Raw genomic sequence first — 20565 nt, 5'->3', positions numbered from 1 at the left:
TACAACCAGGGCTGAGGGGGAGGGGTCTCACAGACTCCCAATGGCCCAGATCCAATCCTAGTGTGCAAGGTGGGGGCTGGGGTTATTGCTCCCATGTGGAGACAGGGAAGCTGAGATCAGGACGGAAATGTTTCTCCCTCACATTACTCCCTCATAGTAGGAAGATGCCCGGGGACTGATGGCCTGGGCCCCATGGTGTCCTATGCCCAGATAAGAGGAGCACTTGAGCAGTCCCCGCTCCCCCAGCTCACATCAAATGATGTGTGATCATTTCTCTCCTAATAGGCTTATGGTAGAGGAGGCCTGTGGACTGGTGCAGCTCTGAGCCCAGAGCTTGGGGGCTCCCAAGCATACAAGCTCAGCATGGGGGCTGAGCAAGTATCCGGCAGAGCCTAGGTCTGCAGCTGGTGCCCGTGGCCCATGCATGAGCCTAGAGTGTGGCCAGAAATGATGGGGAAGGGGCACAGCCAGATGAGGGATGGCAAGGAGGTCTATCAAGACTTCGGGTCCAGTCTTGACTCTGAACAGTGTGGCCTCAGCTTGTTTTCTTCATCAGGAAAAATCCGAGCCATGATGCCTGTCTCACAAGAAGCGCTATGAGAGTCAACGACCTAACATGTGGGAAAACGCTTTGGAAACTATCAAGGGCTCTGCAGAGCGCACAACTGTTAGTGCAGTGATAGACTCCTAGGCACTCCTCTTGGGGAGGCCTCGTGCACCTGGGCTGGCCCCCTCACCTGGAGCTGGAGGGAGGCCAGCAGCTGCCTCTTCCTCTGCTCACTCCTCTCCTGGACCCCGGTCCACCGTCCCTGGATGCTCTGCAGTTGCTCTCTGACCCTGGAGCCGGGTGGAATGGGGGAGGGTCTAGGGAGGGCTCCACTCGAAGGCCCACCGCAGCCCGGGGTGCACCCTGCCGCTCCTCCACTCCCCACACTGTCCCCCGGCCTCAGGGCGACAGGCTTTGTAGGCTGAAAAAGGGTGGTAGGCACTGCCCAGACCGGCCTTGCTCACTTGCGCGCAGCAGGGTATTGGCTCTGGGCCAGCTTCTCGCCACGTGCCCGCAGAGCCTCTGCTCGAGGCCCAAGGATGCCCAGCAGGTGTCCAAACTCTTGGTGCTGCTGAAGCAGGCTCTGGGCCATCCCCACATCCTCCTGGGGGTGCAGAGACCTGGGGTCATGCTTGGGATGACAGGGGTCAGCACCCTATCGCCCACTGCCATCCCAGAGCCACCAGCACCCCTCCACCCCTGCCTACTGACGTCAAAGCTCCCTCCAGTGATGGGGAAGCATCACCGCAGCCCTGTATTCCAGACTTCCTACCCCAAGGTGGCCCTGCCGCAGGAAGGCCTCGTGGCTGGCACAAGTGGCAGTGAAGTCATCTACATCTCTGCCGAATCTATGCAGCTCCAGCCCCTCCTGCAGCTGCTGCCGTCTCTGCTCCCAGGCGGCCTGCAGTCCCCAGCCTCGCTGGCTCAGGAGCCTCAGAACACGGGCCACCTCTTCGGAGTCCGGAGAGTCCGAGGCTGCAATGGGCTGGCCCTGGGCCTCCAGCTGCTGCAGCCTATCCAGGACGACAGGCAGAAGGTCAAACCCCATCTCCTTCTCACCCCCCTTCCTCCCCTCTCACTGGGTCATTCATTTTGGAGCTCTGATAGAAGGGCAGCTGGCAGGAGGTCTGAGGCCGGTTAGACCCCTGGTTCACTTGTTCCATGGGGCAGCTGTGCCCTGGCCCACTAGTGATGCACAGAACGTAACAGGCCTAGCACACTACTGAGGTCTCAATACTTTCCCTGCTCCCGGTTTGTTACACCCTTGCTCCGGGGGACCATCCCAATGCCGATGCAAAGTCAAGTAGAAAAATCACTCAAACCGCATACATGCCTGACTGCAAGGCCACTGCCAGCCCATGAGTATTTAGAAAGGGCCCACAGGCACCCAGCTTGAAGGCTCCACTTCCTCTGAGCTGATGCTGCCCTGAACCATTCGTAGAGTCTTGAGCACAAAGGACGGGATGGATTTAGTGACCACTTGGCTACCTGTCAGGGTCTCTCATGCAGGGCACAGCCTGTAGACTGTACCGGGTGACCCTGCCTGTCTGAAGACCTGTAGCATCATCCCTGCAGGAGGAGAGGCCTTGCCATGCTGAGGAGTTGGGTGTCTTAGTCCCATGGGGGGAAGGGAGGGGAGGGGTTCCTGAGCCATCTGACTCCAGGGGTTCCCATTCTGGTTACCCAGAATTGCTTGGGAGACTAGGCTGTCCTGATTTCAAACAATCCATCAAGTTCACCTGGATGGGGTATGGCCAGGTCTACACTTGACAGAACCTTCCAGGAAGTTCAGATTCTGCCCTGCATCCCTCCCTGAAGCATTCAGGATGCCGGACCAGTTGGTTACATCCCCCTCCTTCAAGCCTGCCCCAAGCACCTGTTGGACACCAGCCTGGACTACAACCCTGAGTGATGCCCTGCTTCCTGCCTCTCCCTCTCTGATGTCCTGTCCCCACAGGCCTTAGCCAGCCTGAGGCACATCCTATCCCGCCTCCCGTCCGGACCTCTCCTGCTGCAGCCGTATCTCCTCCAGAAGGTCTCCGTGCTCCATCAGCAGCCTCTGGGCCGAGGCCATGTCCACCGCCTTCTCTTCACTGTGCAGCCGAGCCCAGACGCCCTCTGCCCACAGCAGCAGTTGCTGGCTGTCCTGTAGGAAGCTCTGCCGTGTCCGTGCCTCGGCCTGGGCCCTGGCCTGTCGGGCCACGTGCTGCTGTACCTGCTCCAGCAGCCCCTGCAGCGTCTCCACCTGTCCTCTCAGGCACTGATTCTCTGTGGGGCCCGCCTCTTCAGCTCTGGGAGATGGGGCCCACGGCCCAGTCAGTGCCCTGCCCTGGTGTCCGGGCTCGGAGTCCCCAGGCAAAGTGGTGTTGACTCTGCACTCCTGCCTCCCCCTCACCGTGGGACAGCAAGCCTGTGTGGCCTGCTCTTTCCCCATGAGCATTTTCTCACGCCGTGTCCCCACCTGTGCCCCTGCCCTTCAGACAGCACATCCAGCCTGTGCTCCAATTTCTGTCCCATTCCTCATGCCACAACCCTGCTCAGTCCTCCCCTGCCTCCCAGGGCCCGAACCCAGGCTGTACTTGATGGTGATCCTCTGCAAGTGGTACACGCTTCTCTCCAGTACCGGCATCTTCTGCTGGGCCAGCTGCAGGACGCGGTGGCTGTCCTCTGAATGCCCCAGCTCCAGGGTTTCCAGCCGGAGTATCAGGTCTCGCAGTTGGACCTGTGTGGATCTGCACTTGTGCAGAAAACTGCACACGTCCGTGGTGCGTGCCAGCTGCATTTCCTTCTCTTTCTTCAGGGCTTCCAGCTGCCCCCACCTGAGCAGAGCGAACAGGGATGTCTCTGTCACAGGGACATCTCCACAGCCATATTGGGGCCACGGCTGGGGATTCACACAATTGCTGCTGCCGGGCTGCCTGTCCCTATGCCCTCTCCTGTCTGACATGTCCGGTGTTTCCTCCTGGCATCTCCAGAGGCACATCAGCAGGTGTGCGGGCCTAGGCAAAGCATCCAGCCTGTCTCCACTGCTCTGTGCTCCCTCTGTCTTACCTCTGGCTCAGTTCCTCCTGCTGTTGCTGAATTCTGGGGGCATCTTCAGGACACCTCTGCTTCAGCTGCTCAGCAGAGCTGCTGACCTCAGTCAAGCAGCCCCTTCCCACAGCCAGGGCAGTGAGGAAGTTCTGGGGAAAGGAAGACCCAGGCCCTGAGTTTCTTCTCTTCCCACACCGCACACAAGACTACAAATGAGCTGATATGCTCTGCTGTGCAGGTGTCTGGGCAGCATCCCTCTGGAAGGACTGGGGTCTCTGTCCTTAAAGGGCTGGGAGGGCCCTTTAAAAATTCAAGGCTAGGTATCCAAATTATAAAGCAAGAAGTAAAACTGTTATTATTTGCAGATGACGTGGTATTATATATAGAAAACCCTAAAGATTCCACCAACGAAGTGTTATAATAAATGAATTCAGTAAAGTTTCAAGGTACAAAATCAATATAAAGGAATATTTTGCATTTCTATATACTAATAATGAATGAATCACCAGAAAGAGAAATTAAGAAAATCTCATTTACAATTGCATTAAAAAAAAAAAACAAAACAACCTACGAATAAGTAACTGAAGAGATAAAAGACCTGTACACTGAAAACTTCGATTAAAGAAGTTGGGAAAAAAAAAACCCACAAATGGAAATATATTCTGTGCACATGGATTAGAAGAATTAACATTGTTAAAATGTCTAAACCACTCAAAGAAATCTATATATTCACTATAATCCTAATAAAAATTCTAATAGCATTTTTCACAGATATAGAACAATCCTAAAATTTGTATGGAAATGCAAAATCCTAAAATTTGTGTGGAATAGCCAAAACAATCTTGAGAAAAAAAAAAGTCTTTCTCAAGACATCAGTTAAGGCATCACGCTCCCTGATTTCATACTGTATAGTTTACTATAGTAAACTGTAGTAATTATTTATAATGATCAAAAATAATGTGGTATTGACATAAAAACAGACACATAGATCAGTGGAACAGAATAGAGAGTCCAGAAATAAACCCATGCACATACAGTTGATTAATTTATGACAAAGGAGCCAAGAATGGGGAAGAGATAGTCTCTTCAATAAATGGTGTTGGGAAAACTGGACATTCATATGCAAAATATGAAACTGGATCCCTACCTTACACCATACACAACAATAAATGCAACACCCAAAACAAATAATCTGCTTGCAAAACAGGCAGAGGACCTGAATAGACATTTCTCCAAAGATGACATACAGGTGGCCAACAGACACAGGAAAAGATGCTCAGCATCACCCTTGATCAGGGAAACAGATCAAAATGACAACAAGATGTCACCTCACACCAGTCAGGATGGCTGTTTTCAAAAAGACTATAAATAGGGGCACCTGGGTGGCTCAGCTGGTTAAGCATCTAGCTTCGGTTCAGGTATGATCTCATGGTTCATGAGTTTGAGCCCCACGTTGGGGTCTCTGCTGTCAGTGTGGAGCCTGCTTCAGAACTTCTTTCTCTCTGTCCCTCCCCAGCTTGTGCATACTCTCTCTCAAAAATAAATAAAAAATTAAAAAAAAAAAAGGGTTAGAGGGACTCCTGGGTGGCTCAGTTGTTTAACCGTCAGACTTCAGTTCAAGTGATAATCCACAGTTTGTGGGCTTGAGCCCAGCATCGGGCTCTGTGCTGACAGCTCAGAGCCTGGAGCCTGCTTCGGATTCTGTGTCTCCCTCTCTCTCTCTACCCCTCCCCGGCTCACACTCTGTCTGTCTCTCTCTCAAAAATAAATGAACGTTAAACAAATTTTTCTTAAATAAAAGATTAAAAAATGGCTAGAAATAAGTGTTGGCAAGCAGGTGGAAAAAAGGAAGCCATTGTGTTGGTAGGAATATAAACTGGTACAGCAACTATGGAAAATAATACAGAGGTTCCTCAAAAAATGAAAAATAGATCCAGCCTATGATTCAGCCATTTCATGCCTGGGTATTTAATCCAAAGAAAATGAAGACACTAATTTGAAAAGATAGCTACACCCCCATAGTCATAGAGGCATTATTTACAATAGCCAACATATGGAAGCAACCTAGCGTCCAGTGATGGATGGACAAAGAAAATGTGGCAAAGGGGTGCCTGGGCGGCTCAGCTGGTTAAGCTTCCAATTCTTGATTTCAGCTCAGGTCACAATCTCACTGTTTGGTTCGTCAGATTGAGCCCCCAGTCTGGCTGTGTGCTGATATCAGGGAGCCTGCTTGGGATTCTTGCTTTCTCCCTCCCACTCTGCTCCTACCCTGATTGAGAGCTGGTGGGTGTACACATGCTTTCTTTCAAAATAAATAATAAACCTTAAAAAAAAAAAAGAGGGGCACCTGGGTGGCTTAGTTGGTTGAGCGTCTGACTTTGTCTCAGGTCATGATCTCATGGTTCGTGAGTTAGAGCCCCACACCAGGCTCACCAGTCCACTTTGGATCCTCTGTCTTCCTCTCTTTCTGCCCCTCCCCTACTCATGCTCTCTCTCTCTCAAAAGTGAATAAACATTTATTAAAAAACAAAATCAAAACCAAATGCGATATACATATATACCACTGTACAAAAGATGGACCTTGAGGGCATTATGCTAAGTCAGAGATAGATAAATACTGTATGATCTTACTTGTATGTGGGATCTAAAAAGCGCCAAACAAGATAGATACAGAGGACATATTGGTGGCTGTCAGAAGTGGGGAGGTGGGCGGTGGGTGAAATGGGTAAAGGGGGTCAAAAAGTGCCAATTTCTAGCTATAATGTAAGTAAGTCATGGGGATGGAATATATAGTTTGGAGACTATCGTTAATAATCCTGTGTTGCATTTTTGAAAGTTGCTAATAGAGTCCATCTCAAAAGTTCTCATTATAAGAAGACAATTCTGTAACTATGTGTGGGGATGGATGCTAACTAGACTTACTGTGGGGTACATTTCACAATACACACGGACATACCATTATGTTGCATACCTCCAACTACTATCAGGTTGTGTATCAATTATACCTCAATAAAAACAAAATAATTCAAGGCCAGATGCCTTGCTTCTTCTTCCCAGACAGGACTACAGTTAACATGGAGAAGTAGGACACAGGAGTGAATAACGGAGAGGCAGGAGCAGGCGGGGAGGAAGAAGGACAGGAATACGGAAAGGCCGCAGGGCCAAGCAGCCAAGACGCCCACCTTGGCTCCACAGGGGCAGTACCTTATACTTGAGCCGCGTGGCTTCCAAGTCATCCGCCTGGGGCTGCAGCATTTGGAGCAGTGCGGTCTGGTTCTCCAGCCATGACTGCAGCTCTCCACATGAGTCATAGAAGCCAAATAGGGCCACTGCCTCCTCCAACTGAGCTCTGCGGTGCTGAGGAGAGGCCGGCCCAGAGGTTGGGGCAAGGGCCAGTTTCCCCCTAGGGCACGCAGAGCAGGTCCCCATATCCTTCCCCCCAGGGCGAGAGAAGGCCCCTGCCCCACTGCTGGGCCCTGTGCCCTCTGTTGGAGGTCCAGAGGAAGGAGCTGACAAGCTTGATATCAGGTCAAGGGCCCGGGTAGAGTGTGCTCTTTTGATCTAGCCCTTGGCTCTTAGGGACAAGCCACATTTCTGTGGGACCTGGCTCTGCCTAGCCCCGCCCTTCTCCCCTCCAGGCTCTCCTCCAGCCATCTGCCACTCCCAGCTTCACTTCCGGGCTCCAGACACTCTGGTCTTTACTCCTCCAGGGCCTCCTGCCTGCCTGGCGATAGGTACTGCCCAGGGGATGGTCGCCTCCATCTCTCCTGCCCTCCCCCTGTCTTTGCCTGCTCTCAACCTCTCCTTGTTCCAGTCACAGCCTAAATGGCCTCCCCTCAGAGATGCCCTCCCTGACTCCCAGCCTGACCTGGGCTTCCATCACACCCACCGCCATCTAATGACCTGTTTCTCCTCTTCTCTGCCTGTGTAAACTCCTTGAGGGCAGCGAGCACGTCCAGTCAACTGCTCTGTCTCTGGACTCCCAGTTCAGGGTCCAGTGCAGAGTAGGTGTTCCATGAACATTTCTTGAACAAGAAGTGTTAGTTACCTTTGCCAGGGCCCCCAGGCCCTCATAGTCCTGGTTCAAGCAGTCCTGTGTCTGGAGTATGGTGTTAGGGTCAAAGTCAGGGTCAAGCTCAGCAGAGAGGACCATCTTTTGAGTGCTTGGGGGCCCAGAGTGGCAGGAAACCTCACTCCAGGTCCGGAGGTTCCTCGGGCCTTCCTTTGGAGAGCTCAGGGCAGATACCACCTGTGCTGACAGGACACAGGGCAGTGTGTCCAGAGAGGACTCCCTTAAACACGAGGCTTGGCAGGGTGGGGCCAATGGTTGTACCTGGGGTGGTTCCAGGAGGAACCGGATTAGTGCATGGACTGGTGGACAACATGAGCAAAACCAAACTATCCTCGGATGACTTCTACAAGCATGCAGACAAGATTCCACTAATCGGACTGGGGCAGCCAATAAGAAGTTGCTGAGGAGGGGTGGGGCACCCCCAAGCCTGAAGCTAAGATTCCCAGGTCAGGGGCCACAAAAGCCCTCCCATTTCCACCCTGTGTGTGTGGTCACGGGAGACGGGGCATAGTGCTCAGACCACATGTGCATTTGGTGCTGGAGGCCTGTAGTTCTGGGTCCCTGCCGTCCCACACGTACGGTAAGCGACACTTGGGTTGCGGCCGCCCGTGCCTGCTCGTCCAATCGCCGTAGCTCCGTCCCGAAGGCGTGCAGGCTACGCTCCAGTCGCTGGTGGTGCAGCAGCAGGGCCTCTGCGGCCGTCTGGTCTCGCCCGCGGGACGCGCTCTGCAGAGCCGACTGCTGCTCCCGCAGCCACGAGGCCGCGTCAGCCGCATCACTGAAGTACTGCGGGCAGGAGGGCAGGCTGGGCACGGGCCGACCCCACACGCCTGCCCGGCCCCCCCGCATCCGCAGCCTAACTACCTCCTGGACGAGCATAGCCGCGTGCAGCCGAGCACCCCGCCTGGCTGTGGAGACCCGGAGCCGCTGCCACGCGCCCTGCAGTGCCTGGGCCCGCTCCCTGGGGTCTGGCCGCGTGGGGTGCCCGCGGGCTCCCAGGTCACATCCCCTCCGCACGAGATCAGTGCACATGGCCTGGTGGTGGCGGAGCTCGGCTTCCAGGGCCTGGCAGGGTGCAGAGCTGGGTGAAGGAAAGGAAAGGGAAGGGCCAGGTGGGGACTGGGGCAGGGCCCAGGGTCACACGGACCTTGTGTTTCTGCAGGGCTGCTCTGATCTGGCTAAGGTCCCGGCCCAGGGCTTCATCCTCCACCAGCTGTTCGTGCTCCCTCAACCAGGTTTCCTCCTCCTCGCAGTTGTGCAGGAACTCTGCCTGCTGCAGGGTCTGCTCCAGCAAGGTGCGCCTGAGGGGTGGCAAGGGGCACCAAAGGGACTGGGGGGGGGGGCTCCCCACCAGGCTCAGACACTCCCCCTTAGATAGGAGTTTTCTTTTTCCTGATAACAGGGGAACAGAAGACTTAGAGGTGAAGGTCAATGTGGAGGAAGTTGCCAAGTCAGCAGTATTTTAACCAGGGCAGGAGGTAAATTGGGTTCCAGAAAAGTTCTAGAGAAGGTAGGAGAGCTGGGTGAGCTCTTACCGGGCCCTTAGAAGAGACACCAGGCTCCCGTGAAGCTGGGCCAGTGCCTGGGCCTTGGCCTGCAGCACCTCCACAGTAGTACCCAGGGAGGAGTCCAGCTGCGAGGTCTGGAGGCCAAGATGGCGCACATGGGCCCCGTGGGCTGAGACCTGGGCCTCCAGCAGGTCATGCTTCTGCAGCAGCTCCACTGTCTCAGCCAGCTGCTGCCCACAGGCCGTGGAGCTGGCCAGCACCTGGCCAGGGATGGACAAGTGATCACTGCTGTCCCAGAGTGCTGGGTCATAACGAGTGTTGGTGCTGTGTCACCCAGGGGCCTGCTGGTCCAGGGCCCACCTGTAGCTCCTTGAGCTGGTTGGAGGCAGTCTCCACCTCCTGCAGCAGGCTCAGCACAGCTTGCAGACCTGCCATCTGCTTCTTCTGCCCTTGGAGACGCTGAAGGAGTTGCTCCCAGCGCCCAGTGATCTCCAGTTGCCTGGAGGATGTGAAAATAAGGGGTGGGGTGGGGTCTTCACTGAGCTGGGATAGGGAAGCCACCTTGGGGTCTACACCTGGTGGGGGTGGTTGGCTGTCATGGAGGAGCCTGAGCCCAGTGACTGGGGGCTTGGAGCATTCTAGCCTATGGCTGTCGGGGCACTGTGTTCCTGCTTCTTAAACACAGGCAGAGAAGCTAGATGGAGGGTCTGTGTGGCTCAGGCCAACAGGGCCCCCAAACCTTTCCAGTCTCCATTTCTGATGATAGCAACTCCATCCTTCTAGGTGCCTGGGCTAAAGGGCTTGATAACTGAATTTCTCACACCCCGCATCTGATCTGTCTGTAAATCCTCTTGGATTCAAAATATATGCAAAATCCCACCATTTCTCATCACCTGCATTGCTTCTCTGGCCTAGATTATTGCAATAGCTGCATAAGTGGTCTTTGCTTCTGTCCCTTCAGTCTGTGCCTGACATGGCATCCAGAACGATCGTTGTCGAACAGGAGTCAGATTGTGCCACTCCTTCATTCCAGCCCTCCCGTGTTGAATTCCCCATCCTTCTGTGAGTAAATCCCATCTTTACTGTGTCCTACAGATCCCAGCATGATCTCTACCCCCACCCTTTGCCCTTGTACCTCCTTGACCTCAACCACTACTTGTTCACTTTGACCAACAGTGGCCTCCATGCTATTTTCCAAACATGGCAGGCATGCGCCTTCCCTATGCCTGGTATAGTGTGTCCCCGTATCTCTACAGCTGGCCCCCTCTTCTGGTCTCTGCTTCTTCCTGGTCTTTGCTCAAAAGTCAATCTCCTCTGGCCACCTGATCTAACCCCCGCCCCCCATGTTGGCACCTCATAATCCCCCCCCTTTTTTTTTTTAAAATTTTTTTTCAACGTTTATTTATTTTTGGGACAGAGAGAGACAGAGCATGAACGGGGGAGGGGCAGAGAGAGGGAGACACAGCATCGGAAACAGGCTCCAGGCTCCGAGCCATCCGCCCAGAGCCTGACGCAGGGCTGGAACTCACGGACCGCGAGATCGTGACCTGGCTGAAGTCGGACGCTTAACCGACTGCGCCACCCAGGCGCCCCTCATAATCCCCTATCTTGTTACCATTTTTTAAAAATCACTATTGCACGTACTATATATCTATTTTAATTTGTCTGTTTTCCTTAGTAGTGTGTAAGCTCTGTGAGGGGAGGCATTATGATTTCTCCTCCTCACTACTAAATCTCCAGTGCCTAGAACTGTGCTTGGGACGTAGTAGACAACAAATACTTGTTCAGTGAATGAGTTGATAAGAAGTATCTAGAAAGGGCAGTGCTTTACTAAAAATGGGGAATTGAGGGCGCTGGAACTTCAGGCATCAGTGGGAGTTAGATCTTTTAAAGAGAGCCCTGAACCTATAGATCAGACCTCTATGGCCAGGAATGGGCACAGGTAAACATAGGGATATGATAGGAAGGCCTTAGCTTGTTTTGAGGATGATTTCCGCACCCCAGGCTCACCTGCGGGCCACATCTGCCCAGCCATGGTGCTGCTCCTGCTGAAGGATGTCTGCGATCTCGGCCAGGGCCTGGAAGCGCCCCTCCTGGGGCAGGATGCTGGCCTCCAGCATGCCCAGTCTCTGGGCAGCTGCGTCCACTGTGGCCAGGCTGGCTGGTGGGGCGGCAGCTGTGGCCTGGTCCAACATTTGCTCTGTGTCTGTCAGGAAGTTCTCCCTGAGGGCTGCCTTGCGCTGGAAGCGCCGGGCCAGGGTTTCCAGCCGCTCTAGCTGTAGGATCCTCCGCAGCAGGGCCTGGCTTCTTGAGGCCTCTGCCCGCTCCAGGACTGCCCAGCGCTGGGACAGCTCTGCGGGGCCCAGGCCCTCGTGAGGCAGGAAGAGCCTGCGATTCTGGGCTCGGAGTGCCGTCTGCAGCCGGAAGAGCAGGGCCTCTGTGGCCCCTCGCTGCTGCAGCCGTGGTGGCTTCTCCTGGGTGCGGAAGAAGGCAAAGGCCACCAGTAGCTGGCGCATGGCAGGCAGGGAGTCTGGGAAATCCCGTGCCTCCAGCTGCACCTGCTTCTCCGCAATCCAGCGCAGCAGGTCGGCCACCAGCTGCTCGTACTGGGTCTGCAGCTCCTCTGTCTCCTGGAGCTGAAGCAGGATCTGGGGGAGGCACGGGAAGGCCTCGGGCAGCACCTCGGGGCAGGCCCTGGAATGGAGGTGCTCCCCTTTTGGATGCTCGGTGACTGCCAAGGTTGCCCAGGTGGGTGGAGGCTCTTTCCCCTAGCTGAGGTTGCACTAAAGTGGGGTCCTCCCAGCCCCCAGAGAATCAGGTTTGCCTGCATTGCACACTTAGACCCAGGAGTGTGGGGCACCCGCCCTGCTTTCCTCCATCTTATTTTACCCCATTTGGCCTCACTTCTGGGGAGTACTATTCCTTTTCTGAGCCACCTTTCCCTTTCCTGAGGCCCCCACATCCCTAAAACAGCTCAGAGCCCTTGGCCTGGATCTTCTCCCCCATGCCCAACCGAGACATCAACCCTGAGAACAGCCTCCCCAGGCTTCCATGCCTGCTGCCGTGCCCAGAGAGTATGAGAGCCCCGAAAACATGGACTGCGCCCAGCACGGCTGCTTCTGTGCTTGTCCTTGCAGAGTCTGGCTCTCTGAGCCTTTCAATCTCATTAGGGGCTTAACAGCCTACGAGCAGGGGGAGAGGGGAGGGACTGGAGAGGATGGCGCTCACCTGGCTTTCCCTGTTTGCCAGGCACTGTGCTCACACTCCTAAGCACTCATAGCAGCCTTCTGTCACCCCAAGCATTATGGGCTCCAATGGACAGAGGATGCACGGTAAAGTTAGGGGACACGGCCAAGGCCACACAACTAGGAAGTGGCAGACGCAGGCTTTAAACCTAGGTCTGACTCCAGAGCCCATGCTCATCTCTCCTCGAGGCCACCTCTGCTCTTTCACCAACCTTAGCGAGTCTCCTCTGGACGGTCTGCTCGTGGTGCAGGCGGGAGAAGTGGTGGTAGTAGAGGGAGACGTAGGTCATGATGGAGCGTTCATCGGGCTGGAGAGCAGCCACGTCCTCGGGGTCCAGCAGTTGAGCAATGCCCAGCTCCTGCTCAGCTACGCGGAAAGCCAAGTCGAGGTTGTGTAGTGGGCGCTCGGGACGCAGGGAGCAGTAGTCAAGCAGGTCTGGCCTGGACAGAAAGCAGGCAAAGCTCTTCACCAGAGAAATTTACTGCTTGGGTTTAAGTGGACTTGTTACAAAGGCAAGCAAGCTCCTATTGGCCACCCGGGTATTGGTTTCCCCTGCCGGTAACCTGAGACCCTAATGAAGGAATAGGGCACCTGTAGAGAGAGGAGGGCTAATTTCGCTCAGGGGCCTGGCTTGTGGGTAGGGAAAGAAGCTCAAAAGGGCAGGTACTTGCGAGGGAGAGGACTGAGAATAGAGTCAGCGATGACACAGACATTGGAGAAAGGCAGGGGTCAAGGCAAACCTGGCCAATTCCATGAGATTTCCTAGGAAAGGGCGAGGGCCTTGGCCATCAGCCATCTCTACTCCCAGGCCCAGGGTTCAGGGCCCAGAGGGATGTGGGAGATGAGCAGGTTGAGGACCCAAGCCCATTCTCGGTAGTTGGCTTGGTGGTGAAGACCTCCAGGAGGGAGGTTGAAGCCGGCCTCAGGCCAGGTCAGGCTGGGAGGGTGCTGGGTCTGCTCTCCCTCACGCACCTGTGTGCATGGATAAGGGCACTGAAGCCGAGTCCGTCACTCCAGCTGCGGGAGAAGTCGGTGATGTTGACATTGGCATAGCAGGCCGTCTTCCGCTGGCACCAGACCAACAGAGCTTCCTTGGCAGACAGCAGGGCTGCGCTGGCCCCAAACTCCTCCTGGAAGGGCAGGCAGGATGGTGGGTCAGCATGCGACAGCTGAGAAGGCAGTGGAGCCGGCAGGCCACCGGAGAGGCGGGTTAGGCCTGGTTGTGATCCTTCTCCCCCCCCCGCCGCCTGGAGGCAGGTGCAGACTGCCCTCTATTCGGAGCACCTGATTTTACTTGATTTCATTTGTGTTGGGCAGGGACTGGGGCTGAGAGAGAAAGCTTCTTCTTCCAAAGAAGTGTGTTTCTCGGCCCTTCTGATGGGTGGGGCATTGTGCTAACTGACCCTGGGTCCCAGGGAACTGAGGCTGGGGTTTGTTAGACTGGCTCCAGGTCCCCTTGGGCTGCCTTCCAGCCAGGTCCAGGGCCCATGCACAGGGCTCTCCACCACTCGCACGCAGCCCTAGGAAGCCGGCACTATTTCCACTCTAGGGATGACATGAGGAGGTGCAGAGGAGTATTTAGGAAGCTCCCCAGCATCCCTCCACCGACAGGACAGGGACTGGCCTGACCAGGAAAGGCTGGCAGCTCACCCGTCTACCGCCTCGATGCCTCACACGGCTGCTGAGGGTAGAGTCTGTGTTGCTTCTTCACGCTGGGCAAGGACATCTTCACCGGGTTTCAATCCCCTCCCACCCTCCTTGTTCCTCCTCCTAAGAATTTCCTTTGTTCTGTACTCTCGGGTCCACCTGCCCCCACCCCTGCCCCACCCTCTCTCTTCTCAGTGCTTCTTTCCCACCTCCTTTCTCCCTTCTACTTCCCCTCCAGCCTCCATTCCTGCCTCAGTGGTACTCTCCTCCCCCCACTCCCTCCCTCACACCCCAAAGTTCCTTCCCTTCCCCTCCTCCCCCAACTCGTGCTTCCTTTCATTTGCTCCACTTCTCCACCAATTCCTATTTATAAACTCAAAATAGCAGGGCAGGCTGCATCTCCTCTCTTGCCCTTAGGGCCCCGGAGCTTGGGTGGGCAGCAGTGTAGGGTGAAGTGTCCAGGTCTAGAGCAGATGCCCTAAGCAGCTGGACTAGGCTGGCAGACACAAACTAGGAGAGGTTCTAGGGATGGGCATGGGAGGGAACAGAGTCAGCCTGGTCCAATTATGTCTGTTTTTCAGGGAGCAGAGCCTGAGCTGTCAGGGAGCAGGGTGACCGATCAGGAGATGATGCACCTGCTGCCCCCCCCCCCAGGGAAAGGGCAGCTGGGGCACCTGGAGCTGGCTTGGGGGACCAAGGAGGAGAGGGTAGCTATGTGAAAGGGCTTGAGGCCAGCTAGAAATTTATCCATCCATTCAGTCATCACATAGGCCCTAGGCTCTGGAGACACAGCCAGGCAAATCTCCTGTTCTCCCGGGGCTTACGGTCAGATCATGGGCTTCAGGGGTCCTCCGGGATTTGAGCCAGATCTGTGGCTTCTTTTCATTCGGATTTCATCCTCTAGGTTGGCTTTTCTAACGCATTGGAATTGAGTCTTAGGTGGGGTTTTGGAAACCCCAATTGGAAAAGTTATGAAAATTGATAAATATAAGGACTTTATGTTTTTACTCTTTCCAATTCAGTCCTAAGAAAACAAAAGGTAGAACAGAGGAGGATAGGGGATGGTGTCTTTGGTCTTCAGGTGACTGGGGATTTGGAAACTTCTGGAATTGGGATGCTCTCCACATGTTTAATTTCTCCCAACAGCATATTAGAGGTGTAATGGAAGTTACAGGGTTTCGGTGCCAAGTAGGGAACAACCAGTCAGGAACTGGCACTGTTGTCACCAGGAAAGGCAGGCACTGGCAGTCACCTCAACCCCCTACTTGTGAATGGCTTGTCCCAGACTGAAGTTTGTGAACCTAGTTGTCACTTCAACATATTACAGTCTCTCTGACATTCTCAATCCTTTGCCCATGGTTGAAGAGTGGGTATTAATTGTGTGAATGCCAGGGTCTGCTGTGGGGACCCTAAGAGTCAGGTGGAAAAGCTCTGTCCCCAGGGACCTGAGGGGAGGCTGGGGCTGGGCTGGGTGGCTGGGCGTTGGGGGCTGGGACGTACCCTGTCCAGGCAGATTTGGGAAATCTGGAAACGCAGAATGATGACCCAGATGAGTCCCAGGATGAGTGTCTGGTCTCCATCCACGATGTTCTCTGGCCCAATGAGGGGTATTGGCACCTGTGGGCACAGTTGGCTGGGCTCAGCTGTGAATCCCATGTGCCAGAGGAGTCTCAGAGTAACCGAAAGTCCAGGGCACCACCTGTTGCCAGATGGCAGGGTCCTGGAATCTGTCCTGCCCCAGGACGTCCCCAAGCGAGAAATAGGCAGGGCACAGGTGAGGCAGGTGAAGCTTTTCTAAATGGTTGCAGCTTTGGACTCAAGTCCTCCTGGGAAAGACCCCAGCCTGGTGAACTGGGCTGGACCACTGGGGTGGGGAACTCCCTGTGTGTGGTCTACAGGTAAACACGGGCCAAGATCGGTGGTTCAGCCATGGGGGCTGGAAATGAGGAGTCATAAATAGTCAATAAATGAACTCAATAGACCACAGTAGCTGTCTGCCTCAACCTCTTAGGGCATCTTGGAATCTCCAGAGGGTGCTTGGGTCCTTGGTTCCCACTTCAATCTCAGCCCTCTTCATTAGTGTTCCATCTCCTGTTAAAACGGCAGATTCCCAGGCCCCACCGATTACTCTCTTGGGCCAGGGCCCAGGATTGTGCATTTGGACAAACACCTCGGGTTCTTCCCACGCACTAAAGTTGAAAACCTGCTGCCCTAGATCTTGCCACATGGACAGGGAGGAGGAGCAAATGAGGGGAGAAAGGAACAGAATAAACATCAAAGCTGCACGGGACCTGGGCCCCTTTACCTTCTGGATCCATCTTCCTCTCCTGGATCCCAGGGCTCCGAGGACTGTAGGATTCTTGCAGTTCTTGGGATTATTAGCACAGGCCTTGGGGCCTTTGTACTGGCTGCCCCTGCTGTCTGAAAATATTCCCCCCAGTAGCCACATGGCTACTTCCCTCTCTTCTTCTAAGTCTTTATCAAACAGCACTTTTTCAATAGTACTTTCAATGGCCACCTTATTCAAAATCACAACCCAAGGACTAATTCCTCCCGCTCAAACACACATGCTTGGCCCCCTCACCCCGCTTGGGTGGGGATCTTGGTTTTGTTCCCTGGTGTCTCCCTAGCAGAACGTCTGGCATATAGTGGGTAATGGATAAGTATGCATTAAATGGAGAAAGAAGAGGAGAGACTCCCATAAGACCTGGCGGGAAGCTGGCTTCGGCCAACCACCTGCCTGGTGGCTGAGGCTGCATCCCTGGGTACTCCCGTGGGTACGTTTTGTTGTGTCTGTCTGGTCTCTGAAGGGCCCACCCCATGCTCAGCCTTCTCCTGGCACACCTGAGCCCTTCTGCGCTCACCTCAGCTTGGAGTTGGAGTTGGAGCATCTGGTCAGTGGGGTGTTGGAGTCTGCTCATACCAGCTTGGGAAGGCTGATCTTCCTGCTTGGTATTTGGTGATACCCCACCGGTAGCTTGGAATCAGCCGTGGTGGGGGTATCAGTGCCACAGAAACCGGCAAGCGCTACAAACGAGGGCTTTTATTCCCTCTGCCCCGAGAGCTGATTGTTAAACATTTACCGGCGCCTGGTGACCTGGGTTAAAATCAGTTGTCTTCCCTGAAACTGCAGACCCCTTGCAGTTGGGTCTGGGTTTTGCTGATTGTGGTCCCCAGAGCCTGGCATGGAGTGTCCAGCAAATGACAAGGTCTCCAGAAATGAGTGCACCCCACATCCTGCTACTCATCAACCCTGTGTTGGGGTAACAGTATGTACAGTGGAGGCAAGCTGTCACCTTCACAGACTATGCATCAGTGACATGCTATGTATCAAAGCTCAGGGGGAGCTGCAGAGCCTCTGATGAGGGCCATGGGGCTCCTACTCTTCCCACGTACCTGGAGGGGAGGGGGCTGGTTCACAAGCTATTGTCCCTGGGCCAGAAAGAGCATGGCATTCTGTGACTGTCAGCTGTCTGCTCCTCCCTGTGCTTGGGGACCGCAGTGCCCCTGTTATTTGCTTTGGTTTCTTACCTCCCTGGCCTCTCTCCAGCATGCCAGGCTCCCAGGGGCTATGACTTCCAACCCAGGACTTAAGTGACACTCAGGTTCAGCCCAGCCAGTTCGAGCTCAGTGGCTTGCAGCCTCCAGGAACAGCCACCTCATGGGTTCAGTCCCCGAGGCCAGGAGCCCTATGGGCTTCCCAACCTGGTTCTCAGTATAAATGACCCTTGTCCAGCCCCCGACACTGGCCATGAGGGTCCTTCCATGTCCCTGGAGCTTTTGCCTCCTTTTAGTGACTATTTCTTTGGGCTTTTTCTTTCAGGAGACTCTGCCTCCCTCCTGTTTGCTGTGGTCCCTCGCTGCTAAGTGATCCAGCTTCTCTAAGGAAGACCTGCACCCTCTGCTGCCTGGCTCAGTTTCCAGGGTTCTTCTCCTGTGTTCTACCCTCAGCCTGCCTCCCCCAACCCCGCATCCAGGATCTGCTGGCCCACTTACCACGGGTCTTGCCTGGTAAATTTCCTTATTTAGGAAAGGAGAAGTTAAACGTACACGGAATCTGCCTGCTGAGAATTCTCTGATTCCCTCATTTCAGTCAAAGCATATTTCAGTCCCGCCCACGGGGATGAAGGCTGTTTCTGCTCCCACCAGTTTGGGGCCTTCTAAACTGGGAGTACTGTTCAAGGAAGGGCTTTGCTTTCTGCATCTCTGTATCCTAGCTGCTATTCCCGGATTCAGGCTCCAGATCTTCTGCTCTGCCCTGGCCAGCCCAGGAAAGAAGATCTGGTAGTCCAGCCTGTCCCTGCTGCCCACCCCAGCACCTGGCCCAGAAGCCCTCTCCCCAGTGCCCACCTTGGCCCTGAGGAAAGCCAGAGCTCGGCTGCTGTTCTCCAGGAAGTGTACTCGCATGCGGCCCCGGCTGGGGGGTGGCAGGGCCTCCCCCGAGATGAGTTCCAGCAGCCGCAGTAGGTGGGTGCCATCGGCCAGCTCTGTGTACAGGTTCTGGATCTTGATGCCCACCTGGGAGGGGTGGGGAAGAGGCACAGGGTCAGCCCCCCTCACCTGTCTGGCCTATCCCAGGACCTGGGAGGTACAGCCCAGAGGGTCTTCCTTAAGGAAGGAGCACCGGACTCATCTGTGTTTTGGGGTCTGCGAGACGTCTCAGCCACATGACCTCACAGTGGGCCCCCAGAGGCCACTGACCAGGGAGCTGGGGGGACAGCAGAGGACGGCTGTGGGACACAGCCAGCTACACTCACCCGGCCGTGCTGGAAGATGTTGTTGATCCAGTTGGTGAAAGTCTTCTCCTGCATCCGCATGTGCTGTGCCTGGAGCTTGCGAATGTGGCTCATCTCATACGCGGAGTCCATGGTGGGACAGGGCTGGGAGCACTACCGTGGGGCTCTGTGGCTGGTCCCCTGCTTCAGGCACCCTGTAGCCCCAAGGAGCTGCTGGGGACTATGGGGCTGACCAGCCCTGGGGCCTGCAGCCTTATGGGGACAAGAGGCCACTGGATATTTCTCTGAGCTGGAGATGTTGAGGGGCATGGAGGTTGGAGGAGGAGCGTGAACTGTCCCCACATCTGATGGTGGGGGGGGGGTGTTGCAGCTTGGGGCCCAGCCAGGTAAGGTCCTGGGGTTCCCAGCTGGTGCCCTGCACTTGAGTGCCTCTGAGCCCTTTGCCCCACCCCACTTTCCAGATTCTTGGGACCACAGGGATGGGCTGCTGCCCCTTGGGATGAAAAGCGCAGGTAGAAAGGAAACAGGAAACCGCTCACCTTGGTGTTGTCTGTGCCTGGAAGGAGACCCTACTGGACGGATGGAAATGGCAGATAGCAGGGGCTGTGTGGGGAGGGAGAGAACCACAGGAGAGGCCAAGGCTGGAGCTGGGGCCACGCCATGGCCCTCCTCTTGAGCGAGTGGGGCAGGGGTGACGGCACACAGCCGGCATTGTCCTCCCACCTGCCAGAGGGCATGGCCCAGACTGGGAGGGGGTGGCTCAGGAATGCTCCAGACTGTTGCTCCAGGATCTCCTCCTTCATCCTCCTCCCACCTCAGATGCCCCCAATATCAGGTGGGGGTCCTGGCTGTCAAGATGCAGAGGCCCATGGGATGGGCCTCAAGTTGGCTCTGGGTGGGAGTGCCGTGGGGGTGTTACAGTCCAGGTAAAAGGCATCCAAATGGCAGAGCCTCTGGTCAGAAGCTTCTGCACCCACGGTCTGGGACTGCCCTTCTGCACCCCTGCAGGGCCTCTTTGTGAGCACCCACAGGGGTGGGATGGGAGGGATGCTGGGCCATAGCCCTCCCATCCTGTCCAGGGGAATGCCACCATAGATGGAGGAGAGTCCTTGGACTCTGGGCTTGGCTTTCCAAGCCCTGACCTGGCCCAGGGCCAAATGGTGGGTGCTCCCTCATGCCCAGGGGCCACTTTCTGAAGTGAGCTCTCCTCTTGGGAAGGAATAACTTGGAGCTGCAAAGTCTGTGGAAATAACAGTCTTCCCCAAAGCCAGAGACACAGTGTTCACTCTTTGGAGCTTCACGGTGAGGCCCCCAGCATCTGTGCTTCCACAGAACTGGCTAAGTCTCATGGCTCATGGCTCAGGGCACGAGCTGTGGAGGAAGGGGGAGCCTGCAGGCAACTCTCTTTCCTTCCCTGAGCAATCTTGAACTGCATGCCAGAGAGTTCTAATTTGAGTGGCTTCACAGAATGTCTGGCTAAACTTGGGGTAATAGTCACTGGTCTGGGGTGGGTGTCTGTAGGTTCATCCAGCAGCCCAGGAGACTCTGAGAAGAGGCTCAGGCCACTGTCCCTGACAGCCAAGGACAATGAGAGGAGCAGCATGGCAGCCTGCCCTTGACAGTTGAGCAGGACAAAGCACCCTGAAACCTCAGGCCCGTGGCTGGGAGTGAGAGACATGGTGCTCTTGTGGGGGGGGGGGGGTGGGCAGCTCCCCTGCATCTGGGAGTAGCTTCCTCCTCTACTGCCTTCCCCCTGTGAGGTCCCTCCTGCCACTG

The 20565-nt window shown here is 55.3% G+C and overlaps 1 protein-coding gene across 1 annotated transcript in view; it reads right to left on the bottom strand.

The window, feature by feature from the left end:
• Positions 1 to 19810, bottom strand: part of SPTBN5 (spectrin beta, non-erythrocytic 5) — a 46795-nt gene extending 26985 nt beyond the window's left edge. The window contains exons 1-18 of the mRNA XM_043555605.1: positions 18811 to 19810; positions 18404 to 18571; positions 15554 to 15670; positions 13379 to 13536; positions 12618 to 12846; positions 11171 to 11808; positions 9521 to 9659; positions 9188 to 9420; positions 8800 to 8953; positions 8232 to 8717; positions 7629 to 7829; positions 6785 to 6937; positions 3599 to 3729; positions 3127 to 3366; positions 2551 to 2838; positions 1320 to 1560; positions 1012 to 1151; positions 738 to 837 (exon numbers count right to left, since the gene is read on the bottom strand). Of these exons, the coding sequence (XP_043411540.1) occupies positions 738 to 837; positions 1012 to 1151; positions 1320 to 1560; positions 2551 to 2838; positions 3127 to 3366; positions 3599 to 3729; positions 6785 to 6937; positions 7629 to 7829; positions 8232 to 8717; positions 8800 to 8953; positions 9188 to 9420; positions 9521 to 9659; positions 11171 to 11808; positions 12618 to 12846; positions 13379 to 13536; positions 15554 to 15670; positions 18404 to 18571; positions 18811 to 18921 (3927 nt within the window). The 5' untranslated portion in view covers positions 18922 to 19810. The remainder of the gene's footprint in view (positions 1 to 737; positions 838 to 1011; positions 1152 to 1319; positions 1561 to 2550; positions 2839 to 3126; positions 3367 to 3598; positions 3730 to 6784; positions 6938 to 7628; positions 7830 to 8231; positions 8718 to 8799; positions 8954 to 9187; positions 9421 to 9520; positions 9660 to 11170; positions 11809 to 12617; positions 12847 to 13378; positions 13537 to 15553; positions 15671 to 18403; positions 18572 to 18810) is intronic.
• Between the last annotated feature and the right edge of the window lie 755 nt (positions 19811 to 20565).

This window comes from Prionailurus bengalensis, chromosome B3 (genome assembly GCF_016509475.1).
Source record: "Prionailurus bengalensis isolate Pbe53 chromosome B3, Fcat_Pben_1.1_paternal_pri, whole genome shotgun sequence".
In the NCBI taxonomy this organism is placed as follows: domain Eukaryota; kingdom Metazoa; phylum Chordata; class Mammalia; order Carnivora; family Felidae; genus Prionailurus; species Prionailurus bengalensis.
Note: the sequence above shows the minus strand (reverse complement) of the source record. Positions and strands in the feature narration are given on the sequence as shown.